Below are 15571 nucleotides of genomic sequence, written 5' to 3'. Positions count from 1 at the left end.
TTTTAAATTTCAACCAAAAATGAAAAACTGGATCTCTCTTCGCCATATTGGACACCTAAATAATATAAGTGTCCTTACACACAACGTAATATTGCTGCGTCTTCCAAGTGCTCTACGAAACCTCTTTCATAATTTTTAACATCAATGTTATCAGCAACCAAAGAAGAAACGACCTACCATAGGGGCGGTGTGAGTCAGATATGGATACTAACAAATTCCAATGATCTTTTAGAGTACATACAATATAAATCTCTTTCCTCTTGCAATTTTAAAACATTTGACTTTTCTACTCTTCACACATGTACTCCCAATTCCAAACTAAGAGACAATTTTACAGAATTGGTCCTGCTTTTGTTTCATAAAAAAGAATGGCCAACGTAGATACAAATATCTTGTTTCATGGAGAGATAAATCGTACTTTGTAGAAAGATACCACTCTGGTTATCCGAAACCGATATTACCAAGATGCATGATTTGTTAATAGACTACATATTTGCTACGTTTGGAGAACCTGTTTTTCAACAAAAAAAAACGGCATTCCTATTGGAACCAACCGTGCTCCTTTTCTTGTCGACTTTTTCGTTTATTCATATGAGGCAGACTTCATCCACACTGTGTATCATCGCCACCGGAAATTGGGTACTAACGAAGCGGAGAGAAATGGAAAAAAAAGTAAACAAGGTAAGAATCCATTCAATTTAAAGCATTTCTACTGATTTGACGAGGGTACCGCTTAAGAAATGATTTTCTGATATATAATTCTTTAGATTATTAGGCCGATAAGTACAAAATTAAGACAATATTTTGTGTTATACTCCAAAGCTTGCCACTTAGTACCTGAAAATTTCGAGGTCGATTGTCCTCTGTCGCCCCATTGGCAAGATATTCAACTGTTTTTCATTATTTTTCCAGACACGTTTTTAGATTTTGATAGTGTGACATCATATTGACTGAAATCTGTTGTCATAAAGATGTTTTTAAAGAATATGGACCAAAACATTGTTTGTTTATTGTACGGCGAATTGCAGGACGTTGTACGGCGAATTGCAAAATAACAACTTTTGTCTGTACGGCGTCTTGCAATATATTGTAATTTAAAGATGAAATTTATCACTGTTTAGATAATATCAAGTGACGAAATTTTGGCTGTATCAAAGCTTTACCGGCTTACAAATATACAAAATAAAGTACTTATCAAATATTATAAAATATATGTCGTTAATTTCGCTCAGAAGTCGTCGTTGCGTACCTCTATTTGACTTTGTGTTCTTGAAGACAAAAAGGTTTTTTTTCAACCATATTATCCTAAATATATACATTCATATATCGTTATAATACTAACGACTGTTGTCTTATTTGTTGTCAGGGTGAAATTTTGTAAGTTCAATAAAAAAAAACAGACCATTCATCTATTGTTGGTGCTGTTTATTTTTTTAAATATAAACAGTGGCGATGTTGTATGATTGCAAATAAGATAACTATCCACCAGGGTCAAATAAAGTGTATGTAAGCAATTATATGCTATCGTTTGGCCTTCAACAACGAAAAATCGTACCTTACAGTCGGCTATAAAAAGCCCCGACATGAAAATTGTGGAAGGATCCAACAAGAAAACTAACGGCCTAACTCATAACAAAACAATTTACGAAAAATAACAAATATGATAGAGATGAACCAACGACAACCACCAAAATACAGGCTCGTGGCTTCGGACAGACACATAAAGAATGTGCTGGGTTAAATAGATATAGGAAGATGTGGTATGAGTGCCAATGAGACAACTCTCCATCCAAGTCACAATTTATAAAAGTAAACCATTATAGGTCAAGGTACGGTCTTCAACATTGTTTATTGTTTATTTTTTAAATTTCTGAAATGAATAATTTGTTAAAAGAAAAGTGAAGGAAATACTTTGTTTTTCATTGAAAATTAGGAGAAATAAATCATGAATTGTGTTTCGAATTAATTTTCTTGTTTCTTATTGAAAATAAGATTGTATTTTTTTTTTTAGTTTAAGTAAATTCAATCAATCTTTATTTACAGGGTAAAAAAATAAAAGACTGTTGCTAAGGCTGTTTGGCCTAAACTTAAATGAGTAGATGGAGGGGTAGTGAAAAGGAGTGTATTCGTCCGAATTTTCATTGTTACAGTAGTACATTTTCATGATTACTATGTATAATATTTCTCAGTAAATTTTAATGTGATATTGTGCCAATTAAAATTATATAATTAATACAAGCAAAATTGCATTTACCTTAAAAGATATAGCAGTACGTGATTATTTGTTTTCAATCACACCTTCTCTGTTTTGAAACTTATAAAGGTCTCGGCCTATCTGTTTGGTTGGATATAAATGTGAATTCATAGAGTTTCAAAATCAACAGTAAGCCCTATTTTTGTGTGTGTGTGTACATAATCTAATCTTTAGATAGATGCTAAAATTAACATCATTTTTCTTAATAAGAAGAAAAAAGTGCAACTTAAGCACGCCTGAATGTAAAAAGGTGTACCCGACTTATTCGTTCACGATAAGAATCAAATAAATAAATGAACGCTATCAGATCAACATTTAAATTTACGTCGATTTTTCCAAAAGAATTTATGAGTATGCACCATCAGGATTCAAAAATATTTCAACCTGTCCTTATTAGATGTTATTTCATTATAATTCTTTAAACTTACAAGTCGAAGATGCTAGCTTTTGTGAATTGTATTAATAAGTATATAATATTAAGATGACAACCAAAAAAAACTTCATACAAGGTCATCTTTATTCTCAAGTAGAAAGTTTATATAAATAGTTTATGCCGTAGCCACAGCCGGATTTGTATCCCTTGTATCGGATTCTTCTTTCATTCTTTCTAAAAATGATTAATCTAGTAAGGTTAATATTTTTTTTAAACAGTGTTAGCCACCAAGCTTGTTCATTTCTTACTATATAGAGATGAAGTTTTTTTTAGAAAATTAATGTTCTTTATTCTAATATATTGACTGTATCTGCCTTTTACAAATAAGACAATAACATTAATTGAAAAAGGAGACGTGGAATGGTTTTCACTGAGAGGACTTTCAAACAAAGTCCAAATGAAATAGATTTGACCAACTATTGGTTACTATACACTTCACAATGAACAAACCCCATACCGTATCAAAATTGCCTGATTTATGACAAAATCATAAACAAATATGCCAGACAGCAACTTACGACAGCCGCTATATTACATGTTCCTGACCAGGGACAGACACATATATATTGAGGCGGGCTTAAACATGTTTGTGAGCACTAAAACCTCCCTTAACATGGTGCCGTGGTGTAGCAATACAACATTTTTTTTTGCAGAGAATGATAATTCATTTATATTTCATTTTATCTGAAAGTTGAAAGAGAATTCATGCATTCACTTAATGGTTCTAAATATTCAATGCGGAAAAATTCTCCTGCCATTACCTCCTTCCTTCCCTCCACCCACAACCCATCCCCGAAATGTTCATCACTTATATGCAAATGCTGACTAATGTTGTATGGTTAAAACATTTGGTTGAGGCAATCTAAAGTTTGAGAACAGAAACGACAGCTTTAGCTTTTTTTCATTTATAAAAGGGCATAACTCAAGAACGGTAAAGTGACGCTACCCAATTTATAACTTGATCTGTGTTTTGTGGTGATAAGCATTTCGTGTAAGTTTTAAAACATTTGGTTAAGGCATACTAAAGTTAGAGAACGGAAACCAATTATTGGGACTTTCTGGACGGACGGGAGAGACGGGTCGGACGGACATGGGTAACGTTTAACGCTACGTCAGGGCAGAACAACAGTTCAGTAAAACAGTGACATGCCTTTTCGAAAGTTACAAAATTTGCCAGCTTTTGTATATGCCGTATTCATACTGTATACTTCAGGTATGTAAAAGATGTAATAGGACTGTGTTCAAGCCTTATATTGTGTATACATCTTAAATGGTGTCAAGCGAATTGTATTTTTATCAAATGCATAATTAGATATTTGAACCTAATACTTTATTTTCTTTAAAAAGACGGCAAATAAATATTTTGAAATTAGCAAGTTGCCATACAGTTGAAAACAAGTTGCCATACAGTAAATTTGTCAACATGAGCAAGTTGCCGTACCCTAGACTTTATTTTTTATGGTCTATATTCTTTAAAAACGTTCATTTTGACAACAAATTTCAGTAAATATGATGCCACACTATAATAATCTAAAAAAGTGTCTGGAAAAATAATGAAAAACAGTTGAATATCTTGCAAATGGGGCGACAGAGGACGATCGACCTCGAAATTTTCAGGTACTAAGTGGCAAGTTCTTGAGTATAACACAAAATCTTGTCTTAATTTTGTACTTATCGGCCTAATAATTTAAAGAATTATATATCAGAAAATCATTTCTTAAGCGGTACCCTCGTCAAATCAGTAGAAATGCTTTAAATTGAATGAATTCTTACCTTGTTTACTTTTTTTTTCCATTTCTCTCCGCTTCGTTAGTACCCAATTTCCGGTGGCGATGATACACAGTGATCCAGGAGCTTATAAAATGAAAAGAAGCTAGCATTATCCTTTAACTCCATGCAGATGATTTCTTCTCACTAAACAATTCAAAGTTTGGTGATTATGATGAACGCTTTTTCAAATCGAACTTTAAACCAGATCTAGTTAAGTCTGTCTCCTATCTTGACTTACATCTAGAAATTGACAAAGAGGGACGGTTGAGAACAAAACTTTACGACCAAAGAGATTACTTCAGCTTCCCAATCGTGAATTCTTCTTTTCTATGTAGCAACATTCTAGCAGTGCCTTCGTCTCCCAGTTGATCCGATATTCCAGAGCTTGCATTTCCTGTCATGATATCCTTGATAGAGGAATGCTTCTTACTATTAAGCTAGTAAACCAAGAGTTCCAAGTCAAAAAGTTGAAGTCATCCAATCAAAAATTTTACGGACTGGGTCTCCAGTTGCCATATTGGACACCTAAATAACATAAGTGTCCTTACAAACAGCGTTATATTGTTGGGTCTTCCAAGTGCTCAACGAAACCTCTTTCATAATTTTAACATCAATGTTATCAGCAATCAAATTGACAAAGAGGGTCGGTTGAGAACAAAACATTACGACCAAAGAAGTAAAGTAGAAGTCATTCCTTCAAAAATTTTACGGTCGCAATCACGAGTTGGTTGACAGTTATAGAATATCAGTTACTCAAATGACGACGGATATGTTTCAATTGTCGTAACAATAATCCCGTCCTCTTTTTCTCGAATGAAATCTACCGAATTCAACTTGTCAACAAATTTGTACTTAAATGAGCAACTCGACGGGTGCAACATATGGTGTAGGATCTGCTTACCATTCCAGATCAGAGCACATGAGATCATGCCAGGTTTTTGGTAGGGTTAGTGTTACTCAGTCTTTATTAATCTAATGTTGCTGTTGTCTGTCGTTTTCGTTTTTTGCCATGGCATTGTCAGTTTGCTTTCAATTTATGAGTTTGAATATCACCTTTGGGAGCTTCCACCTCCCTTATATATAAAGTAAAGATGTCAGCGAGTAACTTCTCCAGGCAAAGTTCATGTAAGTACGGTTTGACTAGTTATGTAACTTTACTAAACCTTTTCCAACAGAAAAATGTGGATCTGTTCTGTTTACACTCTTTTTGGGTTCAGTGATGCTGATAAATGTGTTATGTATTAGTATCCGAGCGTTTGATATCGAGTGCACATAATGAATTGTATTCAAGACAAACATATCCTGCGCCAAATATTTGATAAGTTATGTTTATAATAAGCAAATACAAACATGTTCATCAGAATTATGGAATAATAGAAAAATGAGACCAATTATCAGTTCATTTTTTATTTCTCTGTTTGTCTTATTCTTACATAGTAGTTTCAAATTTAAAAACACACTTACATCATACTAAATTACAATGCATTATGGATATTTTTCATAGTGATAAGCATGTGGCCAATGCGCAAATATGTTTTGACGTTTAAAACTTATTTCACTTATTTGGGAAACTCGCAAAATACTTTTAAATTCAAAAACATGAACTCCGTCCACTTGTTTTAACAAGCGTTCACAAATATAGTGACAGTGCGATTGAAGCAAAAAATGAACTAGACAAAAAAAAGATTAATGTAGTTTCAAACAGTAAAAAAGTGAGGAGAAAATAATGAAAAGAAATCGGGGGTAAATCTATCCGACATATATTACATTGGATCCGGTATTACTTCGTTTGTAAACTTCCTGTCTCCCAGGTAAACATTATCCTCACATTGTCTGAATTTTCTGGTTTCTCTCCAAACACACTCTTCGCCATTATGAAAACATATGCCATCGTCATGGTAACAATCGAACATATCTCCGAATTCCCACTCGCATGTGTTGTTGCTGTCAAGTTGTCCACACTGTCCTTCCCGACAGATAGCAAACTAATAAAACAGAAACTGGTCATTAACAAGTGTATATATATATTAATGATAATTAAGTATCCAGTCAATGAAGTGTCAATCAAATTTAGCAAAAATAGAAACGATACGAAAGCCCCGTTTTATTTTAGATCAACGCAATATTAATAGTGCAAATACACTGACTTTTACATTTTATTTAATTAACTTTGTAAGAGTTGCATTGTCGCTGGACTACCGCCTAGGACACGTACTATTATATCAATTAAAATTCCCAGATACACTATAAACTGCCTCTTACACCCGTTTCGTTTGACCAATAGCAAAATTCGAATTGATTCAAAATCCTACGAATCAATTACCCTGTAAGCAAAATGCTGTCAGGAACCTTTGGTTTTCTCTTCTGATATTGTTTCACATTTTGTTATACCGGAGCCTTTCATAGCTTACTTATACGGTTATATTCATTGTTGAAAACCGTGTGCTAGTGATGAGTCTCAACACTGCAATCAATAACGTACTTCAATTTGTTTATAACCGATACTGTAGTTTTGAAGACGAATTACTAATGGTAATATATACAGTAATGAGCAAAAATAAAGTGACATAAGGTCGGGATGAAAACCGCAAATAACTTTACAGTCAATATAGACTTACCTCACACTGACATCCAGTTTCATATTTAAATCTTAGACCATTTTTCTGTGCCTTTGTCAGATTATGATATGGTTTCACCCAGTCACAGATAGATGTTTGAAGAGTATCATCATATATAAAACCTGTTAGAAACAAAGAGAATAACAGATGAAACTCTCCTTAAATTCCATTATTCTGAGAGGTAGTCAAGAACAATATTGCAATCAAAAGACAATCATGTAACACGTTTTCTGCTGTAGATGTTTAAAAACTGAGTGCAATTTGAATCATTGTGGAAGTTACCAATATATTACAATTGTAAATGCATAAAGTTAATCACAAACTTAGTTTTCTTGCAGCAATGATAGTTGAAAAAATACTCCAAGATTCAAATCTCGAAGAATTACTTACCTGTTATGAGGTAGTTTACTCCCATTTCTAAATCTCTAACCCCAGTCGAAGCTGCGGAAGATACAACCATGGTCTTTGTTGCATTTTCATACTCTGGTCCTGCCTAAAAGGTTGATAATATTTACTAAATGGTACAAGTTGTATTTAAAATTACTATTTAGGTTTTGTAACTGATTTACAAGACAGGGGCGTGAAAATATTCGAGTCGCGCATGTAAATCAGTTACAAATCCTAAATAGTACTGAATTTGATTTGGTTCACATACGTATTCATGAAGTTTTTCCCGTGGCACATGCGATAAGTTTTTATTTTTGCTTCACCGAAAGATCTCTGCGCATAAGTATAATAGCCTCTGAACATGGTGGACGATGCAGAGGGATGACTATTTAGGATAGATAAAGCCACACGGATTTGACTAACAAGGATATTGCTTGGAAGGTAAGATTTTTTTTATAACAAAGAGATTGAACCTTATAACCGATATGCCTTTTTAGATATAAATATATTAGTTTTGGTTGCTTTATATGCATTAAATATTTGTCACAGGACGATAAGCAAAAACAGTAAATCAATCAATCCATCAATGCAAATTTTACTCAAATATTCAGTTTTCCATTTTTGTCGCATGTTTTCAACAGCAATGTTTAGCAATCATAAATATTTCTATGCCATGAACATTTTGGTATTTTTAGCTTTTTTTTGCCCAGGCTATTGATATTGGGTAGTATTCGGCACTAGCTGTTCAATTTGAGAACCGTTCAACCATGTCACATGAACGGAGGTCAAGTTCGATTTTGACATTTAACCGGGTCTGTAGTCCTTTTTAACAAGTGACCATTGTTCAAGAGGGGAATAAAATTGACAGAAATTGATCATATGGCATATTTCTTTTTTTGTTCTGTCATTGTCTGTTTAAAATGAGCAGCATTCTTGGAGGGAGAGGAGCCAGACTGAACTACAACTTCCACTCAGTGACGTCATACGTATACCGTACACTGACTTCCATTGTCGGAGCTTATACGATAGGAATTTATTAGTCTTCAACATCATTACTATTTATAGAACACACGTGTTTATTTGAAAACACATGAAATCATGACACAAATCAATGAAATATACTATACCTTTTGTGACTATTCGGGATCCGCATGGGTACATTTTCAAAACAAAAATTATAAAAAAATATAAAGATAAAGTCCTTTTTAGCTAACCTGGCCCCAAGGGCCATATGAGCTCATCCCATCACTTGGCGTCCGTCGTCTGTCGTTGTCCGTTAAATTTTACAAAGATCATCTCCTCTGAAACTACTGAGCCAATTTTAACCACACTTGGCCACAATCATCGGGGTAATTATTTTTAAAAATGTGTCCGATGATCCCGCCCGCCAACCAAGATGGCCGACATGGCTAAAGATAGAACATAGGTGTAAACTGTAAGTTTTGTCTATTATTTTGAATTCGCTATAAATAAAGAAAATCTGATAGTATAAGGGCAGAAATGTTCAAAATGTTGAGCTCTACCTAACATGTATTTACGTCAAAACTGTCAGACAATTTCTTATTGGAGTTATTGGCCTAAAATGAGGAATGTTACTACTTTTTCCATTTTGCCTATTATCTTGCAAACTATAATAGATAGAGAGAAACTTTAAACAACAAAACTGATCAGCAAGATCTTCAAATCAGTCAAAAATAGCGGGAAATCATCAATGATCGACTCCTTATTAGAGCTATTGCCCTTTAATGACAATTTTTACCATTTTTTTGTGTTTTTGACTAAATTCTTTAAAACTACAATAGATAGAAACTTTAAACAGCATAAGTGATCAGCAAGACAAGATCTACAAATAAGTCTAACAGCCGAATTCTTCAGTCAACTGGTTATTGAATCTATTGCCCTTTAATGACGATTCTTACCAATTTTTGGCGTTTATGCCTATTACCTTGAAAACTATAAAAGATAGATAGAAACTTTAAATAACAAAAATAATCAGCAAGACAAGATCTACAATCAAGTCAAATTCGGCCAAAAAAAGGAAAGCTCAAACCAAAACATTTGAAAACCAGGGATCTATAAATACGTAGAAACGTTAAGACCTTAATCAGACTGGTTCCCTGTCCTTTATCTGTTTGGCTCTGACAGATATACAACAAAGGTATCTGAGATACCCGTATGTTGCAAGGGAGAGGACCAGCCTAAGACCTTAATGACCATAAGGAACCATAAAAAAATAGCCAAATTTATTTACGGTTAACTTTGTCTGAGAGAGTTGGAACCTCATTTTCGTAGTTATTTGTTAACTTATCAATTTTAGACCATGTTATATATCATGTCAATAATAAAGCTTCTGATAAATAATGTTTTTACCTTGAAAACTTTTTTGATGTTGACAATATAATGAAAACTAACAGGAACATCACCATGATAGATAACATCTTTGTCCAAGATTCCGGCCAAAATGACTGTAAAAGGAAAATAAAGAATTGTACATTATGTTAGACATTGTAGCAGGAAAATGTACCATTTACGCATTAAAATTAAACTTCTTAGTTGATGCGATATTCCGGATTGTGTTTCCCTACACGATTTTTTTTTAATCATAAAGGGTGGTTGCTGTTGAAAAAAATCAGTAAAAAAGCGAAATTATGAAAAACCTGGTCTATTTGACTTGTACATTCTTAGAAATGATATATAGCACAGCCTTCGTCGAAAAGATATTTAATAAAAAGTAAGTGAGTGTATTTTATGTTTATCTATTCACTGGCAAAACATTGTGGTGACTCGTGTGATCTATGTTTATTTACAAAAAATGATCTTAAAATTAGCCTAATTTTGCTAAACATCTTAAAAATCGAACTTATGGCATTCCTTTAATGATGTCATAGTCAAATTGTGTCATCAAGACTGGGCTTATATTCGACACATTATTGGTAGCTGAACAGGTTAAAGACTAATGTAAACGATAACGGCTTGTGTAAATGCTACCTTTTAAGACTAGTAGTGTAAACGATACAGCCTATAGTGTAAATTATGCCTAAAAAGATTAAAGACGAGTGTAAAAGATGCATTTTTTGTTAATCTGTTGTTTTATGTCTTGTATTTGAAGATTATTAAACTATAAATTAATTTGTTTCTCAAATTGTCAAATTTTCTTAACGACAGTCATCGTGGTAAGAAACAATTGAGCTCTTAATCATAATGTTATTAATACACAAAAGTGTGACCTAGAATTGTTTTATCGTTAAACAATAATAATACCACCACTTAAAATATAAACAAGTGTTTTCCGTCTCATTGTTAGTGTGAATAAGCCCTAATTTTAACTCGTGTGAAGAGTTGAACGAAAATTTAAAATATTTACCCAATCCTTAAACTGGCAAAAATACCGAAATGTCAAGACGTTTCATTCAACACTGACATGTAACTTTTACATTGACAAAACAAAACGTACAATAACCAGAATGACAGCTGTAATGCTCTTGGTTGCTTGAAGTATTATAAACTACAAACTGTAATTTTACTATTAGTAATTGATATAATATTAATTGTTACGCATAACATACGACAAGTTTTTCTGTAATAAACATTTTCTAAATACTAGCTACTCTCCCTCACTTTCTTTCTTTTTTTGTTGTTGTTGAAAAATATGTCTATTTCAAATTATATAAAAATGATGTAATCAAATACTGCAATGTCTCGAATCAAGTTGCGGAGTTACATTGAATAAACACTGTTTGGCAAAATATTTAGCAGAATGGTGATTTTATACCAAAGTTGGTTATATACCAATGTTTATTTTGTATTCATTTTAAGTCAACATCATATTCGAAGGTATTTTATACTAGAGATTGAAGTAACACCGCTTTTATTAAACTATAACATGAATCATACATAAAAAGAATAACAGAATTTACCAAAAATATGCGAAAGTACAAAAGACCACATCAACCACCACTAACCGAAAATAGACATACAAACAAAGACAAACGACGACGAACAACGAACAACACGTGATCTAAATAACTTGATTTGGCACAGGTACGAAATTTGAAGCATCGTTATAAATAGGTGTCTTACCAAAATCAGATTCACAGTATTGCTGTTGTGGATGGCGTAGTGCACACATGCAATCTACATATTGAACAGCATGAAAAAGCAAAGCTGCTACCAAAATGTTTACAGCTGCCATTTTCTATTTTCTAGAAAAAACAAATTAACTTTGAATTTACATGAAATAAAGCATCAATGTTAAAGGTCTTTACGTGGACTGCTTCTACAGCAATATCATTTTTAGTAGGTTTTGGTTTTTCTGCCAAATGCAGTCGAAATATTTTTGTTGTCGAAATCTAGATCCTTATGAATTAAAAAGTTTTAAAAGTTTTGTCTGGAAAGTCGGAAAACTCGTGTTGTTTATGGTCTATTGTTAGGAAAGGGGAAAAATAGTATGCTGAATTCTGATATGACAATCTTTGATAAATGAAGTTATATCATGTATTCTGAATATTGTTCTCAATAATCCTTATATAATTTGAATATCTACAAATTCATAAATGTAATTGGTCAGTTATAATGTTTTCCCTAATTTTACACTTCAATACACCCATATTGTCGAAACTTCTTCCGTAACCTATTCAAACATTGTGATATATTCATGCGCGTAAACACATGGATGAATGGAACCTGGGTCCCAAGAAGGTTGATATTGAAAGAAAGAAATAAGGTTTCGGTTGAAATTTATACAGATAAATTGTTGTGTAACTGGGCCGCTTACCCAATCATTTTACATATATGTCTTTTAGAAGTTTGTGAGTAAATGGCCACAGTTTACACATCAATAACCTCTAGAGCAAAATGTGTTAAATCCTTATATTTTCAACCAAAACGTTACAACAATAAGATAAAAATACAAAAAAATCTACAAGAACAGTCAGTACAACGCAAGAAAATTAATATTGAAATGTTATAACTTATCCAAGTTTCAAGGTCTTATGCTGAATTTTAACAGACTGACTTTTAAGAATAAGATACTGACCTGATTTCAGATGTGATGAACGACGTACATGTGATTCGATGATGAAGAGAAGGATTATTTAATATACAAACAATAATGAGTTTCGGATGATGTAGGTGAGAGGTTTCTTCCGTTCTCATTGGTATTGATGTCAGGAGTGTTGACAAATACCGAGGACTTAACTATATGTGTAACTCATCTCCTTATGGGCCTGTATTACATGAAAAAAGTTAATGTGCGAAATGTTAGTGGGAGGTATATGTTGTTTTTTTTCCCATTTCTATTTCAAATACTCCCTAAATTTATAAATATTATGTAAGAGTACACTCGAGTGTTTTATACTTTTGTTACATTTTACTCAGACACCTATTTTCTAGGTAAACACCCAAAACAAACATGTATGTAATTTAGTGATGTAACGTCAAACACCAACATTGGCTCCGTCACAATAACAACAATAGTCTACGTCAGTCAAAATATTTTAATTTCCCATCAAAGGAAAACATGATTTATATCACTAAAAAATAAAGGAAGCAAAGATTACAAAATAATTCTGGAAAGCATTAAAACCGCAAAATACAATCTAAATCAAGGCTAAAGAAAGCCTTCACTTTTGTATGTTAGAAGGGATCAAAAAGTAATGTTCATAGTAGTATTCTAATGCTCTTTATTTCAATCCTGCAATCACCCAGCAATTACAATACTATCATGCTTCTATGTTGAGCAAACGGTAATGTTAACACTATATCACTAGTTTTTGAAGGTGAGGAAAATGGGTATTTGTGGTATTTTTCAGTTAAACTCATTAGATGTTTAAAAGTACGTTCTTTAGTATGAGGCGCCGTTTTACTATTTATTACCTATTTTCTGATATCAAAAAATGATTTTCTGATATCAAAAATTCTATTTTTTGATATCAGAAAATCGATTTCTTGATATCAAGAAATAAAGAATATTTTCTGATATCAAAAATTCGAATTCCTGATATCAAAAATTCACATTTTTTGATATCAGGAAATAGATTTTTTGATATCAGAAATTCGAATTTTTGATATCAGAAAATATTTTTGATTTTTTGATATCAAGAAATAGATTTTGTGATATCAAAAAATGATTTTGTGATATCAAGAATTCGAATTCCTGATATCAAAAAATGATTTTTTGATATCAGAAAATAAGAAATAAATGAATGATGGCTCCCTGTGTGTCATTTAAAACATTCAGGCTCACCAATGAGGCCAAACATCAGGAATTATCTGAAATAATGTTCCCGGTAGACCAATTGTTTTATAGTGTGGAGTACCACTATACACGGTATTGGTCATTATATTGATGACATTGTGTCCCTTGTTACAAAAACAAAATGCTTATACACTTCAAGTTTTATAAACATGAATAAGACTTCAAAGTCTCCGGAAAACTGCTATTTAATAACAATATTTGAAGTAAAAAAAATATTTACACTAATCTTCAGTTTGATCAAACTTATTACGAAATTTAAGACCCATGCACTACAAGACAATATATGGAAGATTTTTTTAAATTATTCCTAAATAAAACATATTTACTCTTGTGTCATACAATCCGAATGGGCGGGATATGTCGACCTAAGAATTTATTACATACTGGAAAATGTTTTCAAGATTAAGATACGATGGCTCGATAATATATTCAGGTTCAACTGGCGATATACACGATCTTTTCGCCTTATATATCTAATACAATGCATAAACAAGTCTAAATTGAAAACAACGTTCTAACCTATGATTGCGTTGGATAAAATTTTTATACGTGTGCAAGCAAAACAAGTTTCTTGGTAGAGAGGGGTCTAAATACAGCACAAACAACATTTTCCAAAAGATCAAAAAAGTGAAAAAGAATATTTTAACAAAACGCATTTGGCTAACAGGTCGAACAACTGATGTTCTTAAACCCTGCTGACTGCCATTGGCGATTGCCAAATAAACGGATCACAAGATGTAACAAAATTGATCTATATTATAAATTTAATACCAAACAGAAAACAATAAACTTGCGGAAAAGATGGTATACCGCAAACATGAGGTGCAAAAATTTGTACACCATATCCGGATTTCGACAATTAATATCTCTTCAGTGATGTTAGGAATCGAAACGGTATTTGGAAGACCATATAGTTTACCTCAGTTTAGGATAGACTCTTGAATTTTGAAGAGTCGAAATATATACCCTACTAAATTGTACTTATACCACTTTTCTCAAAATGAAGTGAAAATTTCTTGACAATCCTTTCAATATAAAGACAAACTTTTCCAAAATGAAGGTATTTTAGAGATGAAAACGTACATCCAACCTACTGAAACGTTTCATTACTTCACAGAAAAAGCTCATATGTATCTAAAATGTTTATGGACGACGCGGTTCATAAGAAATACTAGCAGTCTCGTAAAAAGACGAAATAGACAAATCTTTCGAAAATACAAGACATGCATTTTTTTTATGTTGTTGTTGGCTTTGAACTAGTTGTCACTATCGCATCTGTAATTTGTGTCTTTTTGTTGTTGTTACCCTGCCACGTTTGTTCTTACACTATGTTGTAATGTAACACCAGTGTCCCAGGTTAGGGGGAGAGTTGAGCGCTCAAACATGTTTCATCCCGCCATATTCTTTATGTATCTGTTCCAAGTCCGGAGCCTGCAGTTTAGTGCATTGTCTTGGTTCATAGAATTGAGAATGGAAATGGTGGGGGGATATGTCAAAGAGAAAACATCCCGATCAAAGAGCAGACAACAGCCGAAGGCCACCAATGGGTCTTCAACGCAGCAAGAAAATCCCGCACCCGGAGGTGCATGGTCCTCAGCTGGACCCTAAATAAAATTGTGTACTAGTTCAGTGAAAATGGACGTCACACTAAACTCCAAAACATATCAATGAAGTAAAATTAAAAAATATACAAGACCAACAAAGGCCAGAGGCTCCTGACTTGGGACAGGCGGAAAAATGCGGCGGGGTTAGACATTTTTTGTGAGATCTCAACCCTCCCCCTATACCTCTACCCAATGTAGAACAAAGAAAAACATAGCAATACGCACAGTAAAACTCAGTTTAAAAGAAGT

The 15571-nt window shown here is 32.9% G+C and overlaps 1 protein-coding gene across 2 annotated transcripts; it reads right to left on the bottom strand.

Moving 5' to 3' along the window:
- Positions 1-5848: 5848 nt before the first annotated feature.
- Positions 5849-12640, bottom strand: LOC127702960 (metalloproteinase inhibitor 3-like). Of its 2 annotated transcripts, none has more exons than XM_052207293.1 (6): positions 12498-12640; positions 11543-11664; positions 9833-9927; positions 7466-7568; positions 7076-7197; positions 5849-6442 (listed from the first exon to the last, which is right to left on the bottom strand). In XM_052207293.1, exons 2-6 carry the CDS (start codon positions 11652-11654, stop codon positions 6221-6223), a joined length of 654 nt encoding a protein of 217 aa, XP_052063253.1. In that variant the 5' UTR covers positions 11655-11664; positions 12498-12640; the 3' UTR covers positions 5849-6220. The 2 variants fall into 2 exon arrangements, with proteins under 2 accessions (XP_052063253.1, XP_052063264.1); XM_052207304.1 differs by having other exon boundaries at positions 11543-11657.
- Between the last annotated feature and the right edge of the window lie 2931 nt (positions 12641-15571).

The sequence above is a fragment of the Mytilus californianus genome, unplaced genomic scaffold, assembly GCF_021869535.1.
Source record: "Mytilus californianus isolate M0D057914Y unplaced genomic scaffold, xbMytCali1.0.p SCAF_1, whole genome shotgun sequence".
NCBI lineage: Eukaryota > Metazoa > Mollusca > Bivalvia > Mytilida > Mytilidae > Mytilus > Mytilus californianus.
This window is presented reverse-complemented; position numbering and strand designations above follow the sequence as displayed.

Coding starts and splice junctions, on each gene's coding strand:
- LOC127702960 (XM_052207293.1), bottom strand. CDS start 11,654: ATGGCAGCTGTAAACATTTTGGTAGCAGCTTTGCTTTTTCATGCTGTT. Junction 7,198..7,465: donor AGTAAACTACCTCATAACAG/GTAAGTAATTCT, acceptor TGTTTCTAACAG/GTTTTATATATGATGATACT. Junction 6,443..7,075: donor AAACTGGATGTCAGTGTGAG/GTAAGTCTATAT, acceptor CTGTTTTATTAG/TTTGCTATCTGTCGGGAAGG.